General features: G+C 38.9%; 4 protein-coding genes across 4 annotated transcripts; all 4 read right to left on the reverse strand.

Annotated features, from left to right (window-relative positions):
- Positions 1-970: 970 nt before the first annotated feature.
- Positions 971-2294, reverse strand: LOC146696464 (uncharacterized). Its single transcript, XM_085474123.1, has 2 exons — positions 1525-2294; positions 971-1491 (listed from the first exon to the last, which is right to left on the reverse strand). The coding sequence occupies exons 1-2, from the start codon at positions 2292-2294 to the stop codon at positions 1329-1331; spliced, it is 933 nt and encodes a 310-aa protein (XP_085330249.1). The 3' UTR covers positions 971-1328.
- A 1893-nt stretch (positions 2295-4187) lies between these two features.
- On the reverse strand, positions 4188-5537 carry LOC146696465 (uncharacterized). The gene is made up of 2 exons (XM_085474586.1): positions 4742-5537; positions 4188-4708 (listed from the first exon to the last, which is right to left on the reverse strand). Exons 1-2 carry the CDS (start codon positions 5509-5511, stop codon positions 4546-4548), a joined length of 933 nt encoding a protein of 310 aa, XP_085330712.1. The 5' UTR covers positions 5512-5537; the 3' UTR covers positions 4188-4545.
- Positions 5538-8569: 3032 nt separating this feature from the next.
- LOC146696466 (uncharacterized) lies at positions 8570-10150 on the reverse strand. The gene is made up of 2 exons (XM_085474124.1): positions 9381-10150; positions 8570-9347 (listed from the first exon to the last, which is right to left on the reverse strand). Exons 1-2 carry the CDS (start codon positions 10148-10150, stop codon positions 9185-9187), a joined length of 933 nt encoding a protein of 310 aa, XP_085330250.1. The 3' UTR covers positions 8570-9184.
- Positions 10151-12078: 1928 nt separating this feature from the next.
- LOC146696467 (uncharacterized) lies at positions 12079-13642 on the reverse strand. Its single transcript, XM_085474126.1, has one exon. The coding sequence runs from the start codon at positions 13364-13366 to the stop codon at positions 12401-12403; it is 966 nt and encodes a 321-aa protein (XP_085330252.1). The 5' UTR covers positions 13367-13642; the 3' UTR covers positions 12079-12400.
- Positions 13643-14571: the final 929 nt, after the last annotated feature.

Consider the following 14571-nt stretch of genomic DNA (forward strand, 5'->3'; position numbering starts at 1 on the left):
TATAGTTTGAGTCTGACGGCTCTTTGTTTGCTTCTCATCTGTAAACTCTGCATACTCTCTCATGTGATTCAGTTTGTTTTGAAAAGTCTCAACAGGATCTTGAGCTTTATTGTGAAAGGTTTACGTGGAAAACAAACAAGCGTACAGCGGAACCACGCGATGGTTTTACCGTCATTGTTGCTAACGAAAACACGTAAAAACAGGCACTTGCCCGCCCATAGTGTGGTTATATTAAATATAAGAGAAAGAGAGAACTTTAAGAAATTAATATAGCCACTAAGGTGACCGTCAAAACGATGAAAAATACTGCTGTAAACAGTTTATTTTACGACATCACGAAACAAACGATAGCGTAATAGGAAACGATAGACATTTTTATATTGTCATTTGATATATATCGTTATATCGAACAGCCCTAACATACACTCTTATATTTGTACATATATTTATTCTTATAATTCTCAGATTTACCCATTCGTATATTTTGCTTGTTCTTATGTTATTGTATTTTGCACACCTCTGTTGCACACACATAAGAATTTCGCTCACATGTGCTGTACCAGTGTACCTGCACATGTTATGTGATACGGGAAATCTCCAATTTTTTTTTATTTTGTTTTTTTTGAGATTAAATAATATACCATTGTAAAGACGACACAAGAGTTCCAGAGGCTCTTCTGGGAGCCAGAGTCGACCAGAAAACGTTTCCCCGAGCTTGAGTCCTCTATGAAGAGCAGCCTTTCCTTATCGGCAGCGGTCACAGCCGCTACAGAGCGCTGGCAGGCTTGTTTCCCTGGGCCTTAAAACTGCAAAGGCGGCACGGTGCTGTCACGCTGATGGTAAAAACACAGGCCTTTAACACAGTGCCGCTGTGCCACTTTATTTTTTAACAAAACACTACGCTTTATGTATAAAGAACTGCCTATTCTACTACTTATTGAAGAAAAAGAATCCACAAAAGATTATTTTTACTTTCTTTTATTTGTTCCAGATAAATTATAAATTATTTTTTAAAAAGCAATGAAATGCATCAGATGTCTCCCATGCTTTCTTTTCTGCTGTAATTTTTTTTCTTTGAACATAAATTGGTCTATTGAAAATAAAATGTAGTAAGAACCACTACATTTTTTCAATAGGCCAATTTATGTTTAAGAAAACCCCAACAATCAAATGATCTCATCTGAGCAAGCACTGGGCGACGGTGGGAAGGAAAAACTCCTTTGTCTTAAAAAGAAGAAACCTTCGACAGAACCAGGCTCAGATGGTGCGGCTTCTGTCAAGACCGGTTGGGGGTTAGGTAGTTAAAAAACTACTCTAACGGTACAGCACTACAGCTTTTTGGTGGAAATGGGTGGAAGGATGGGTGTTACACCTCGTTTCATTGGAGGTCTTACAGGTGGTCGGGGTGTAGATTCAGCTTTTTTACAAATAGGTGGCAGAGGGACAGGACTAGGTCGTGGAATTATAACTAGTTGGGTGGGAATAGGTTGTCTGTGAAGGTTCTCAGTCATGGGAATAGGTTGCTTTCCACTTCTGGATATAGGTGGAACACACATCCTACGAAAAGGTGGTAGGTTGTCGGTCGAGAAAGTTTCCTTTTTCGTTGGTTGTGTGACTTGAGGAGCGGGTGTCAACTTTGTCTTTTTCGGTCTAATGGGTGGCAGTGGAGTCCGCTGTAACTGTTGTTCGTCAGATGCATCTTCCCTGCCTACGTAAATGTATTTATGTTCCTCAAAAAGGGCAATGTCTTTTTCAACTTGACTCATTGCCTCTTCGAGAAACATTTTGTAATTGTATTTTTTGTGCTGTGAAGGGGAGATAGTAAAAGGGAGGGATTGATATTCAAAGTTTAGCTCATTAAACCTCCTCTTTAGGCCCTGGAGAATGTTTTGTTTCTCCTGTTCGGCCAGTGGTTTAACTGTTTCCTGTTGTTTTGTTAACCAGGCATCATTGTCCTGCTTAGCCTTTTCTTTCTCTGCCTTTCTTCTACGCAGGTAGCCTGGAACGATTCTGTAATCGTTTTTCTGTAAATAAAAGGGGACAAGTCCAGATTTCTCAAGGAGCTGCTTGTCCCCTTTGCGTGTATCCACACAAGCAGGTTGAGCCATGACTTTCTTCATGCCTGTGTGTTCTGGTTTTTTCCTGAATGTGTGTTCAGGTTTTTCGCCTTCTGGCCTCTGTGGGCACATTTCGCGATGAGATGGGGCCTTAACTGTTCTTGGCACCATGGTCCTGTGTTCATTTTTATATTTATTTTCTAATACAATTGCTTCCCTGTATTTAGAAATATACATTTTAGGTTTGGGTGGAGGAAGAGTACTCTACTTTGGGAGAAGGTTATAAGCGCTTTCATCTGAAAACACAATTCAATCGCTAGCTTAAATTCACCTGCAAGGGAATTCTACAACTGTGTGTCGAGGCACCCCTATTTATAGATTTTTATGGCCTGGCATGTGACATCATGGTGGCCTGGCATGTGACATCATAGTGGCCTGGCATGTGACATCATGGTAGCCTGTCTTTGTTCTGTCATTTAAGCCCCACCCCCCTGGTTACTGTTGCTATTGTAACTATTATATTATGAATGCTGGTAGCTAGCATTCCACACACACACATACACTTTTTGCCAAGGTTCCAGCTGCAGTCACCAAGACATGTAAATGTATTTAGTAACCCTCTGGGGTCCAGAGTATAATTGGCCGTTTTTGACTACTTTAGATTTTACCTCTATATTTCACCTTTAAAAAAATCTTCTTCTTTTTTTTTTTGGCACAACCTCAAATATCTGAAATTTGAGTTAATTTTTCATTTATACTATATTTGCACAATAGATCTAAATTCAGACAAAAAAAATTCAAAATCCGAGTAGAAAATACTTGTCATTTTTACTGTAAAAGCCACAAACATGTTTAAGGAATTGTTTTCATAACTTGAAATGCGAATAGAAGTTGTACATTTGTAAAAATTATGCACAAGTTTTGCAAACAACTTTATGTTCAGTATAATATATGCAGGTTTTCTTCCTGAATACTATCGTTGTTTATATTTACTGCGGGAAGAAACGGTTTTTATAAGGAAAAACACTAGAAAGCACTCAGTCCCCCTCCCAACTCCCCCAGCCTTTCCTATTGGTGAAAAAATATACCATGTGGACCAATCAAAAAATGATAGGGCAACATAGCATTTAGTTGTTTACGAAGGCGGGCAGGTGTATACATATAGTTTGAGTCTGACGGCTCTTTGTTTGCTTCTCATCTGTAAACTCTGCATACTCTCTCATGTGATTCAGTTTGTTTTGAAAAGTCTCAACAGGATCTTGAGCTTTATTGTGAAAGGTTTACGTGGAAAACAAACAAGCGTACAGCGGAACCACGCGATGGTTTTACCGTCATTGTTGCTAACGAAAACACGTAAAAACAGGCACTTGCCCGCCCATAGTGTGGTTATATTAAATATAAGAGAAAGAGAGAACTTTAAGAAATTAATATAGCCACTAAGGTGACCGTCAAAACGATGAAAAATACTGCTGTAAACAGTTTATTTTACGACATCACGAAACAAACGATAGCGTAATAGGAAACGATAGACATTTTTATATTGTCATTTGATATATATCGTTATATCGAACAGCCCTAACATACACTCTTATATTTGTACATATATTTATTCTTATAATTCTCAGATTTACCCATTCGTATATTTTGCTTGTTCTTATGTTATTGTATTTTGCACACCTCTGTTGCACACACATAAGAATTTCGCTCACATGTGCTGTACCAGTGTACCTGCACATGTTATGTGATACGGGAAATCTCCAATTTTTTTTTATTTTGTTTTTTTTGAGATTAAATAATATACCATTGTAAAGACGACACAAGAGTTCCAGAGGCTCTTCTGGGAGCCAGAGTCGACCAGAAAACGTTTCCCCGAGCTTGAGTCCTCTATGAAGAGCAGCCTTTCCTTATCGGCAGCGGTCACAGCCGCTACAGAGCGCTGGCAGGCTTGTTTCCCTGGGCCTTAAAACTGCAAAGGCGGCACGGTGCTGTCACGCTGATGGTAAAAACACAGGCCTTTAACACAGTGCCGCTGTGCCACTTTATTTTTTAACAAAACACTACGCTTTATGTATAAAGAACTGCCTATTCTACTACTTATTGAAGAAAAAGAATCCACAAAAGATTATTTTTACTTTCTTTTATTTGTTCCAGATAAATTATAAATTATTTTTTAAAAAGCAATGAAATGCATCAGATGTCTCCCATGCTTTCTTTTCTGCTGTAATTTTTTTTCTTTGAACATAAATTGGTCTATTGAAAATAAAATGTAGTAAGAACCACTACATTTTTTCAATAGGCCAATTTATGTTTAAGAAAACCCCAACAATCAAATGATCTCATCTGAGCAAGCACTGGGCGACGGTGGGAAGGAAAAACTCCTTTGTCTTAAAAAGAAGAAACCTTCGACAGAACCAGGCTCAGATGGTGCGGCTTCTGTCAAGACCGGTTGGGGGTTAGGTAGTTAAAAAACTACTCTAACGGTACAGCACTACAGCTTTTTGGTGGAAATGGGTGGAAGGATGGGTGTTACACCTCGTTTCATTGGAGGTCTTACAGGTGGTCGGGGTGTAGATTCAGCTTTTTTACAAATAGGTGGCAGAGGGACAGGACTAGGTCGTGGAATTATAACTAGTTGGGTGGGAATAGGTTGTCTGTGAAGGTTCTCAGTCATGGGAATAGGTTGCTTTCCACTTCTGGATATAGGTGGAACACACATCCTACGAAAAGGTGGTAGGTTGTCGGTCGAGAAAGTTTCCTTTTTCGTTGGTTGTGTGACTTGAGGAGCGGGTGTCAACTTTGTCTTTTTCGGTCTAATGGGTGGCAGTGGAGTCCGCTGTAACTGTTGTTCGTCAGATGCATCTTCCCTGCCTACGTAAATGTATTTATGTTCCTCAAAAAGGGCAATGTCTTTTTCAACTTGACTCATTGCCTCTTCGAGAAACATTTTGTAATTGTATTTTTTGTGCTGTGAAGGGGAGATAGTAAAAGGGAGGGATTGATATTCAAAGTTTAGCTCATTAAACCTCCTCTTTAGGCCCTGGAGAATGTTTTGTTTCTCCTGTTCGGCCAGTGGTTTAACTGTTTCCTGTTGTTTTGTTAACCAGGCATCATTGTCCTGCTTAGCCTTTTCTTTCTCTGCCTTTCTTCTACGCAGGTAGCCTGGAACGATTCTGTAATCGTTTTTCTGTAAATAAAAGGGGACAAGTCCAGATTTCTCAAGGAGCTGCTTGTCCCCTTTGCGTGTATCCACACAAGCAGGTTGAGCCATGACTTTCTTCATGCCTGTGTGTTCTGGTTTTTTCCTGAATGTGTGTTCAGGTTTTTCGCCTTCTGGCCTCTGTGGGCACATTTCGCGATGAGATGGGGCCTTAACTGTTCTTGGCACCATGGTCCTGTGTTCATTTTTATATTTATTTTCTAATACAATTGCTTCCCTGTATTTAGAAATATACATTTTAGGTTTGGGTGGAGGAAGAGTACTCTACCCCTTGGAGATCCCTAAGGACATTTATTGTCTTTTTCATTTTTAGTTTTAAACCATCTTCACTGTGTTGAGTGGATTAAAGCCAAATTTGTCAAAGAATGTTTTTTTTACTTATTTTTTTTAATTGTGGTGTCAATTCATTAAATCAGCCTAAAATGGCTAAGTTACAGCAATCCATCCACATTAGTCCCTTTGGACAAAAATGTCCACATTGAAACCCATTATAAACGCTATTTTTCACGCCAGAAAATTTACGGTCAAATCGATCGTCAGGTTTCAAGCTTAGGTTTTGTTTTGGACTACAGGCCTTAGAGTTGTAATTTTTTTATTTGTCCACCGGGTGGCGCCCTTGCTCCACATGTGACGCCTGCTGGAACATACACATGTTTGTGTATGTTCTCCAGCGGCCTGCTCGAGACAGATACCCGGAAAAGGCACACTAATTTCCCGCGTAGCACAGCAGCTTGGCCCGCTGCTCGTTCCGGAACATTTTCTGCCCTTAGGTTCGTTTGATTTTTTTTTTTTTTTTTTTAATCAACAGGAAATGACGTATTTGTTTTCACGTGGTAGCGGAAGTGTGTGCTGCAGACACGGGAACCGAACCATATGCTCCGGCGCTGCGCGAAACACACCCGCGGCAGAGGCACTCCTCCCCGGGGGAGCAGGAGCAGCAGCGCCGCCTGGGGACATTTTTGGCTTCTGGAAAAAAAATTAAAACCGGATCGAAATTAATGTTCGTGCCAATCTTTTGTCCATCTAAAGGCCTAATTATAATAACAATAAAATATTACTTCAAATGTTTTTTTTGGAAAATATTTTATGTTTTATGTTTTATGTTTTTGGGGCAAAAAAAGCAGTGGGCTCATGTGACGAAACCGGGATATAAAGGGTTAAAATCCGCGAAATGTAATTAAAACTTGACATGAATATTTCAGGGAGAAGTAGTTTTAAAAGACTGACCAATTTAAAGTGAAAAAAAAAATTAATATTTAATATTTTTATTGCACTTTTTGGGCGTGGTCGATAGTGTGCATTTTATGAAATGCGCTCCTGGAAAAAAAATAAAAGGCGATCGAAATGACTCTTGGTGCCAATCTTTAGTCCATCTAAAGGCCTAATTATAATAACAATCAAATATTACTTCAAATGTTTTTTTTTTTAAATATTGAGTTTTTTTGTTTTTGGGGGCTAAAAAAACAGGGCGCTCATGAAGTAAAACTGGGATTTAAAGGGTTAAAACAACGAAAATATAATTAAAACTTTATATGAATATTTCAGGGAGAAGTAGTTTTAAAAGACTGACCAATTTAAAGTGGAAAAAAATATTAATATATAATATTTTTATTGCACTTTTTGGGGAATGGACATTTATGTCCATTAGGGATCAAGGTGGATGTCTTTTTTTAGGGATCTCCAAGGGCTACTTTGGGAGAAGGTTATAAGCGCTTTCATCTGAAAACACAATTCAATCGCTAGCTTAAATTCACCTGCAAGGGAATTCTACAACTGTGTGTCGAGGCACCCCTATTTATAGATTTTTATGGCCTGGCATGTGACATCATGGTGGCCTGGCATGTGACATCATAGTGGCCTGGCATGTGACATCATGGTAGCCTGTCTTTGTTCTGTCATTTAAGCCCCACCCCCCTGGTTACTGTTGCTATTGTAACTATTATATTATGAATGCTGGTAGCTAGCATTCCACACACACACATACACTTTTTGCCAAGGTTCCAGCTGCAGTCACCAAGACATGTAAATGTATTTAGTAACCCTCTGGGGTCCAGAGTATAATTGGCCGTTTTTGACTACTTTAGATTTTACCTCTATATTTCACCTTTAAAAAAATCTTCTTCTTTTTTTTTTTGGCACAACCTCAAATATCTGAAATTTGAGTTAATTTTTCATTTATACTATATTTGCACAATAGATCTAAATTCAGACAAAAAAAATTCAAAATCCGAGTAGAAAATACTTGTCATTTTTACTGTAAAAGCCACAAACATGTTTAAGGAATTGTTTTCATAACTTGAAATGCGAATAGAAGTTGTACATTTGTAAAAATTATGCACAAGTTTTGCAAACAACTTTATGTTCAGTATAATATATGCAGGTTTTCTTCCTGAATACTATCGTTGTTTATATTTACTGCGGGAAGAAACGGTTTTTATAAGGAAAAACACTAGAAAGCACTCAGTCCCCCTCCCAACTCCCCCAGCCTTTCCTATTGGTGAAAAAATATACCATGTGGACCAATCAAAAAATGATAGGGCAACATAGCATTTAGTTGTTTACGAAGGCGGGCAGGTGTATACATATAGTTTGAGTCTGACGGCTCTTTGTTTGCTTCTCATCTGTAAACTCTGCATACTCTCTCATGTGATTCAGTTTGTTTTGAAAAGTCTCAACAGGATCTTGAGCTTTATTGTGAAAGGTTTACGTGGAAAACAAACAAGCGTACAGCGGAACCACGCGATGGTTTTACCGTCATTGTTGCTAACGAAAACACGTAAAAACAGGCACTTGCCCGCCCATAGTGTGGTTATATTAAATATAAGAGAAAGAGAGAACTTTAAGAAATTAATATAGCCACTAAGGTGACCGTCAAAACGATGAAAAATACTGCTGTAAACAGTTTATTTTACGACATCACGAAACAAACGATAGCGTAATAGGAAACGATAGACATTTTTATATTGTCATTTGATATATATCGTTATATCGAACAGCCCTAACATACACTCTTATATTTGTACATATATTTATTCTTATAATTCTCAGATTTACCCATTCGTATATTTTGCTTGTTCTTATGTTATTGTATTTTGCACACCTCTGTTGCACACACATAAGAATTTCGCTCACATGTGCTGTACCAGTGTACCTGCACATGTTATGTGATACGGGAAATCTCCAATTTTTTTTTATTTTGTTTTTTTTGAGATTAAATAATATACCATTGTAAAGACGACACAAGAGTTCCAGAGGCTCTTCTGGGAGCCAGAGTCGACCAGAAAACGTTTCCCCGAGCTTGAGTCCTCTATGAAGAGCAGCCTTTCCTTATCGGCAGCGGTCACAGCCGCTACAGAGCGCTGGCAGGCTTGTTTCCCTGGGCCTTAAAACTGCAAAGGCGGCACGGTGCTGTCACGCTGATGGTAAAAACACAGGCCTTTAACACAGTGCCGCTGTGCCACTTTATTTTTTAACAAAACACTACGCTTTATGTATAAAGAACTGCCTATTCTACTACTTATTGAAGAAAAAGAATCCACAAAAGATTATTTTTACTTTCTTTTATTTGTTCCAGATAAATTATAAATTATTTTTTAAAAAGCAATGAAATGCATCAGATGTCTCCCATGCTTTCTTTTCTGCTGTAAATTTTTTTTTTGAACATAAATTGGTCTATTGAAAATAAAATGTAGTAAGAACCACTACATTTTTTCAATAGGCCAATTTATGTTTAAGAAAACCCCAACAATCAAATGATCTCATCTGAGCAAGCACTGGGCGACGGTGGGAAGGAAAAACTCCTTTGTCTTAAAAAGAAGAAACCTTCGACAGAACCAGGCTCAGATGGTGCGGCTTCTGTCAAGACCGGTTGGGGGTTAGGTAGTTAAAAAACTACTCTAACGGTACAGCACTACAGCTTTTTGGTGGAAATGGGTGGAAGGATGGGTGTTACACCTCGTTTCATTGGAGGTCTTACAGGTGGTCGGGGTGTAGATTCAGCTTTTTTACAAATAGGTGGCAGAGGGACAGGACTAGGTCGTGGAATTATAACTAGTTGGGTGGGAATAGGTTGTCTGTGAAGGTTCTCAGTCATGGGAATAGGTTGCTTTCCACTTCTGGATATAGGTGGAACACACATCCTACGAAAAGGTGGTAGGTTGTCGGTCGAGAAAGTTTCCTTTTTCGTTGGTTGTGTGACTTGAGGAGCGGGTGTCAACTTTGTCTTTTTCGGTCTAATGGGTGGCAGTGGAGTCCGCTGTAACTGTTGTTCGTCAGATGCATCTTCCCTGCCTACGTAAATGTATTTATGTTCCTCAAAAAGGGCAATGTCTTTTTCAACTTGACTCATTGCCTCTTCGAGAAACATTTTGTAATTGTATTTTTTGTGCTGTGAAGGGGAGATAGTAAAAGGGAGGGATTGATATTCAAAGTTTAGCTCATTAAACCTCCTCTTTAGGCCCTGGAGAATGTTTTGTTTCTCCTGTTCGGCCAGTGGTTTAACTGTTTCCTGTTGTTTTGTTAACCAGGCATCATTGTCCTGCTTAGCCTTTTCTTTCTCTGCCTTTCTTCTACGCAGGTAGCCTGGAACGATTCTGTAATCGTTTTTCTGTAAATAAAAGGGGACAAGTCCAGATTTCTCAAGGAGCTGCTTGTCCCCTTTGCGTGTATCCACACAAGCAGGTTGAGCCATGACTTTCTTCATGCCTGTGTGTTCTGGTTTTTTCCTGAATGTGTGTTCAGGTTTTTCGCCTTCTGGCCTCTGTGGGCACATTTCGCGATGAGATGGGGCCTTAACTGTTCTTGGCACCATGGTCCTGTGTTCATTTTTATATTTATTTTCTAATACAATTGCTTCCCTGTATTTAGAAATATACATTTTAGGTTTGGGTGGAGGAAGAGTACTCTACTTTGGGAGAAGGTTATAAGCGCTTTCATCTGAAAACACAATTCAATCGCTAGCTTAAATTCACCTGCAAGGGAATTCTACAACTGTGTGTCGAGGCACCCCTATTTATAGATTTTTATGGCCTGGCATGTGACATCATGGTGGCCTGGCATGTGACATCATAGTGGCCTGGCATGTGACATCATGGTAGCCTGTCTTTGTTCTGTCATTTAAGCCCCACCCCCCTGGTTACTGTTGCTATTGTAACTATTATATTATGAATGCTGGTAGCTAGCATTCCACACACACACATACACTTTTTGCCAAGGTTCCAGCTGCAGTCACCAAGACATGTAAATGTATTTAGTAACCCTCTGGGGTCCAGAGTATAATTGGCCGTTTTTGACTACTTTAGATTTTACCTCTATATTTCACCTTTAAAAAAATCTTCTTCTTTTTTTTTTGGCACAACCTCAAATATCTGAAATTTGAGTTAATTTTTCATTTATACTATATTTGCACAATAGATCTAAATTCAGACAAAAAAAATTCAAAATCCGAGTAGAAAATACTTGTCATTTTTACTGTAAAAGCCACAAACATGTTTAAGGAATTGTTTTCATAACTTGAAATGCGAATAGAAGTTGTACATTTGTAAAAATTATGCACAAGTTTTGCAAACAACTTTATGTTCAGTATAATATATGCAGGTTTTCTTCCTGAATACTATCGTTGTTTATATTTACTGCGGGAAGAAACGGTTTTTATAAGGAAAAACACTAGAAAGCACTCAGTCCCCCTCCCAACTCCCCCAGCCTTTCCTATTGGTGAAAAAATATACCATGTGGACCAATCAAAAAATGATAGGGCAACATAGCATTTAGTTGTTTACGAAGGCGGGCAGGTGTATACATATAGTTTGAGTCTGACGGCTCTTTGTTTGCTTCTCATCTGTAAACTCTGCATACTCTCTCATGTGATTCAGTTTGTTTTGAAAAGTCTCAACAGGATCTTGAGCTTTATTGTGAAAGGTTTACGTGGAAAACAAACAAGCGTACAGCGGAACCACGCGATGGTTTTACCGTCATTGTTGCTAACGAAAACACGTAAAAACAGGCACTTGCCCGCCCATAGTGTGGTTATATTAAATATAAGAGAAAGAGAGAACTTTAAGAAATTAATATAGCCACTAAGGTGACCGTCAAAACGATGAAAAATACTGCTGTAAACAGTTTATTTTACGACATCACGAAACAAACGATAGCGTAATAGGAAACGATAGACATTTTTATATTGTCATTTGATATATATCGTTATATCGAACAGCCCTAACATACACTCTTATATTTGTACATATATTTATTCTTATAATTCTCAGATTTACCCATTCGTATATTTTGCTTGTTCTTATGTTATTGTATTTTGCACACCTCTGTTGCACACACATAAGAATTTCGCTCACATGTGCTGTACCAGTGTACCTGCACATGTTATGTGATACGGGAAATCTCCAATTTTTTTTTATTTTGTTTTTTTTGAGATTAAATAATATACCATTGTAAAGACGACACAAGAGTTCCAGAGGCTCTTCTGGGAGCCAGAGTCGACCAGAAAACGTTTCCCCGAGCTTGAGTCCTCTATGAAGAGCAGCCTTTCCTTATCGGCAGCGGTCACAGCCGCTACAGAGCGCTGGCAGGCTTGTTTCCCTGGGCCTTAAAACTGCAAAGGCGGCACGGTGCTGTCACGCTGATGGTAAAAACACAGGCCTTTAACACAGTGCCGCTGTGCCACTTTATTTTTTAACAAAACACTACGCTTTATGTATAAAGAACTGCCTATTCTACTACTTATTGAAGAAAAAGAATCCACAAAAGATTATTTTTACTTTCTTTTATTTGTTCCAGATAAATTATAAATTTTTTTTTAAAAAGCAATGAAATGCATCAGATGTCTCCCATGCTTTCTTTTCTGCTGTAATTTTTTTTCTTTGAACATAAATTGGTCTATTGAAAATAAAATGTAGTAAGAACCACTACATTTTTTCAATAGGCCAATTTATGTTTAAGAAAACCCCAACAATCAAATGATCTCATCTGAGCAAGCACTGGGCGACGGTGGGAAGGAAAAACTCCTTTGTCTTAAAAAGAAGAAACCTTCGACAGAACCAGGCTCAGATGGTGCGGCTTCTGTCAAGACCGGTTGGGGGTTAGGTAGTTAAAAAACTACTCTAACGGTACAGCACTACAGCTTTTTGGTGGAAATGGGTGGAAGGATGGGTGTTACACCTCGTTTCATTGGAGGTCTTACAGGTGGTCGGGGTGTAGATTCAGCTTTTTTACAAATAGGTGGCAGAGGGACAGGACTAGGTCGTGGAATTATAACTAGTTGGGTGGGAATAGGTTGTCTGTGAAGGTTCTCAGTCATGGGAATAGGTTGCTTTCCACTTCTGGATATAGGTGGAACACACATCCTACGAAAAGGTGGTAGGTTGTCGGTCGAGAAAGTTTCCTTTTTCGTTGGTTGTGTGACTTGAGGAGCGGGTGTCAACTTTGTCTTTTTCGGTCTAATGGGTGGCAGTGGAGTCCGCTGTAACTGTTGTTCGTCAGATGCATCTTCCCTGCCTACGTAAATGTATTTATGTTCCTCAAAAAGGGCAATGTCTTTTTCAACTTGACTCATTGCCTCTTCGAGAAACATTTTGTAATTGTATTTTTTGTGCTGTGAAGGGGAGATAGTAAAAGGGAGGGATTGATATTCAAAGTTTAGCTCATTAAACCTCCTCTTTAGGCCCTGGAGAATGTTTTGTTTCTCCTGTTCGGCCAGTGGTTTAACTGTTTCCTGTTGTTTTGTTAACCAGGCATCATTGTCCTGCTTAGCCTTTTCTTTCTCTGCCTTTCTTCTACGCAGGTAGCCTGGAACGATTCTGTAATCGTTTTTCTGTAAATAAAAGGGGACAAGTCCAGATTTCTCAAGGAGCTGCTTGTCCCCTTTGCGTGTATCCACACAAGCAGGTTGAGCCATGACTTTCTTCATGCCTGTGTGTTCTGGTTTTTTCCTGAATGTGTGTTCAGGTTTTTCGCCTTCTGGCCTCTGTGGGCACATTTCGCGATGAGATGGCGCCTTAACTGTTCTTGGCACCATGGTCCTGTGTTCATTTTTATATTTATTTTCTAATACAATTGCTTCCCTGTATTTAGAAATATACATTTTAGGTTTGGGTGGAGGAAGAGTACTCTACTTTGGGAGAAGGTTATAAGCGCTTTCATCTGAAAACACAATTCAATCGCTAGCTTAAATTCACCTGCAAGGGAATTCTACAACTGTGTGTCGAGGCACCCCTATTTATAGATTTTTATGGCCTGGCATGTGACATCATGGTGGCCTGGCATGTGACATCATAGTGGCCTGGCATGTGACATCATGGTAGCCTGTCTTTGTTCTGTCATTTAAGCCCCACCCCCCTGGTTACTGTTGCTATTGTAACTATTATATTATGAATGCTGGTAGCTAGCATTCCACACACACACATACACTTTTTGCCAAGGTTCCAGCTGCAGTCACCAAGACATGTAAATGTATTTAGTAACCCTCTGGGGTCCAGAGTATAATTGGCCGTTTTTGACTACTTTAGATTTTACCTCTATATTTCACCTTTAAAAAAATCTTCTTCTTTTTTTTTTTGGCACAACCTCAAATATCTGAAATTTGAGTTAATTTTTCATTTATACTATATTTGCACAATAGATCTAAATTCAGACAAAAAAAATTCAAAATCCGAGTAGAAAATACTTGTCATTTTTACTGTAAAAGCCACAAACATGTTTAAGGAATTGTTTTCATAACTTGAAATGCGAATAGAAGTTGTACATTTGTAAAAATTATGCACAAGTTTTGCAAACAACTTTATGTTCAGTATAATATATGCAGGTTTTCTTCCTGAATACTATCGTTGTTTATATTTACTGCGGGAAGAAACGGTTTTTATAAGGAAAAACACTAGAAAGCACTCAGTCCCCCTCCCAACTCCCCCAGCCTTTCCTATTGGTGAAAAAATATACCATGTGGACCAATCAAAAAATGATAGGGCAACATAGCATTTAGTTGTTTACGAAGGCGGGCAGGTGTATACATATAGTTTGAGTCTGACGGCTCTTTGTTTGCTTCTCATCTGTAAACTCTGCATACTCTCTCATGTGATTCAGTTTGTTTTGAAAAGTCTCAACAGGATCTTGAGCTTTATTGTGAAAGGTTTACGTGGAAAACAAACAAGCGTACAGCGGAACCACGCGATGGTTTTACCGTCATTGTTGCTAACGAAAACACGTAAAAACAGGCACTTGCCCGCCCATAGTGTGGTTATATTAAATATAAGAGAAAGAGAGAACTTTAAGAAATTAATATAGCCACTAAGG

The sequence above is a fragment of the Copadichromis virginalis genome, linkage group LG12 (genome assembly GCF_057382275.1).
Source record: "Copadichromis virginalis isolate Kocher_CV1m ecotype Utaka linkage group LG12, C_Virginalis_male_GT1.1, whole genome shotgun sequence".
Lineage (NCBI taxonomy): Eukaryota > Metazoa > Chordata > Actinopteri > Cichliformes > Cichlidae > Copadichromis > Copadichromis virginalis.

Bases quoted from the DNA above. Each gene is read 5' to 3' on its own strand.
- LOC146696464 (XM_085474123.1), bottom strand. From the start codon at position 2,294: ATGTATATTTCTAAATACAGGGAAGCAATTGTATTAGAAAATAAATAT. The intron at 1,492-1,524 runs GCAACCTATTCC...GAACCTTCACAG, and splicing joins CCTATATCCAGAAGTGGAAA to ACAACCTATTCCCACCCAAC.
- LOC146696465 (XM_085474586.1), bottom strand. From the start codon at position 5,511: ATGTATATTTCTAAATACAGGGAAGCAATTGTATTAGAAAATAAATAT. The intron at 4,709-4,741 runs GCAACCTATTCC...GAACCTTCACAG, and splicing joins CCTATATCCAGAAGTGGAAA to ACAACCTATTCCCACCCAAC.
- LOC146696466 (XM_085474124.1), bottom strand. From the start codon at position 10,150: ATGTATATTTCTAAATACAGGGAAGCAATTGTATTAGAAAATAAATAT. The intron at 9,348-9,380 runs GCAACCTATTCC...GAACCTTCACAG, and splicing joins CCTATATCCAGAAGTGGAAA to ACAACCTATTCCCACCCAAC.
- LOC146696467 (XM_085474126.1), bottom strand. From the start codon at position 13,366: ATGTATATTTCTAAATACAGGGAAGCAATTGTATTAGAAAATAAATAT.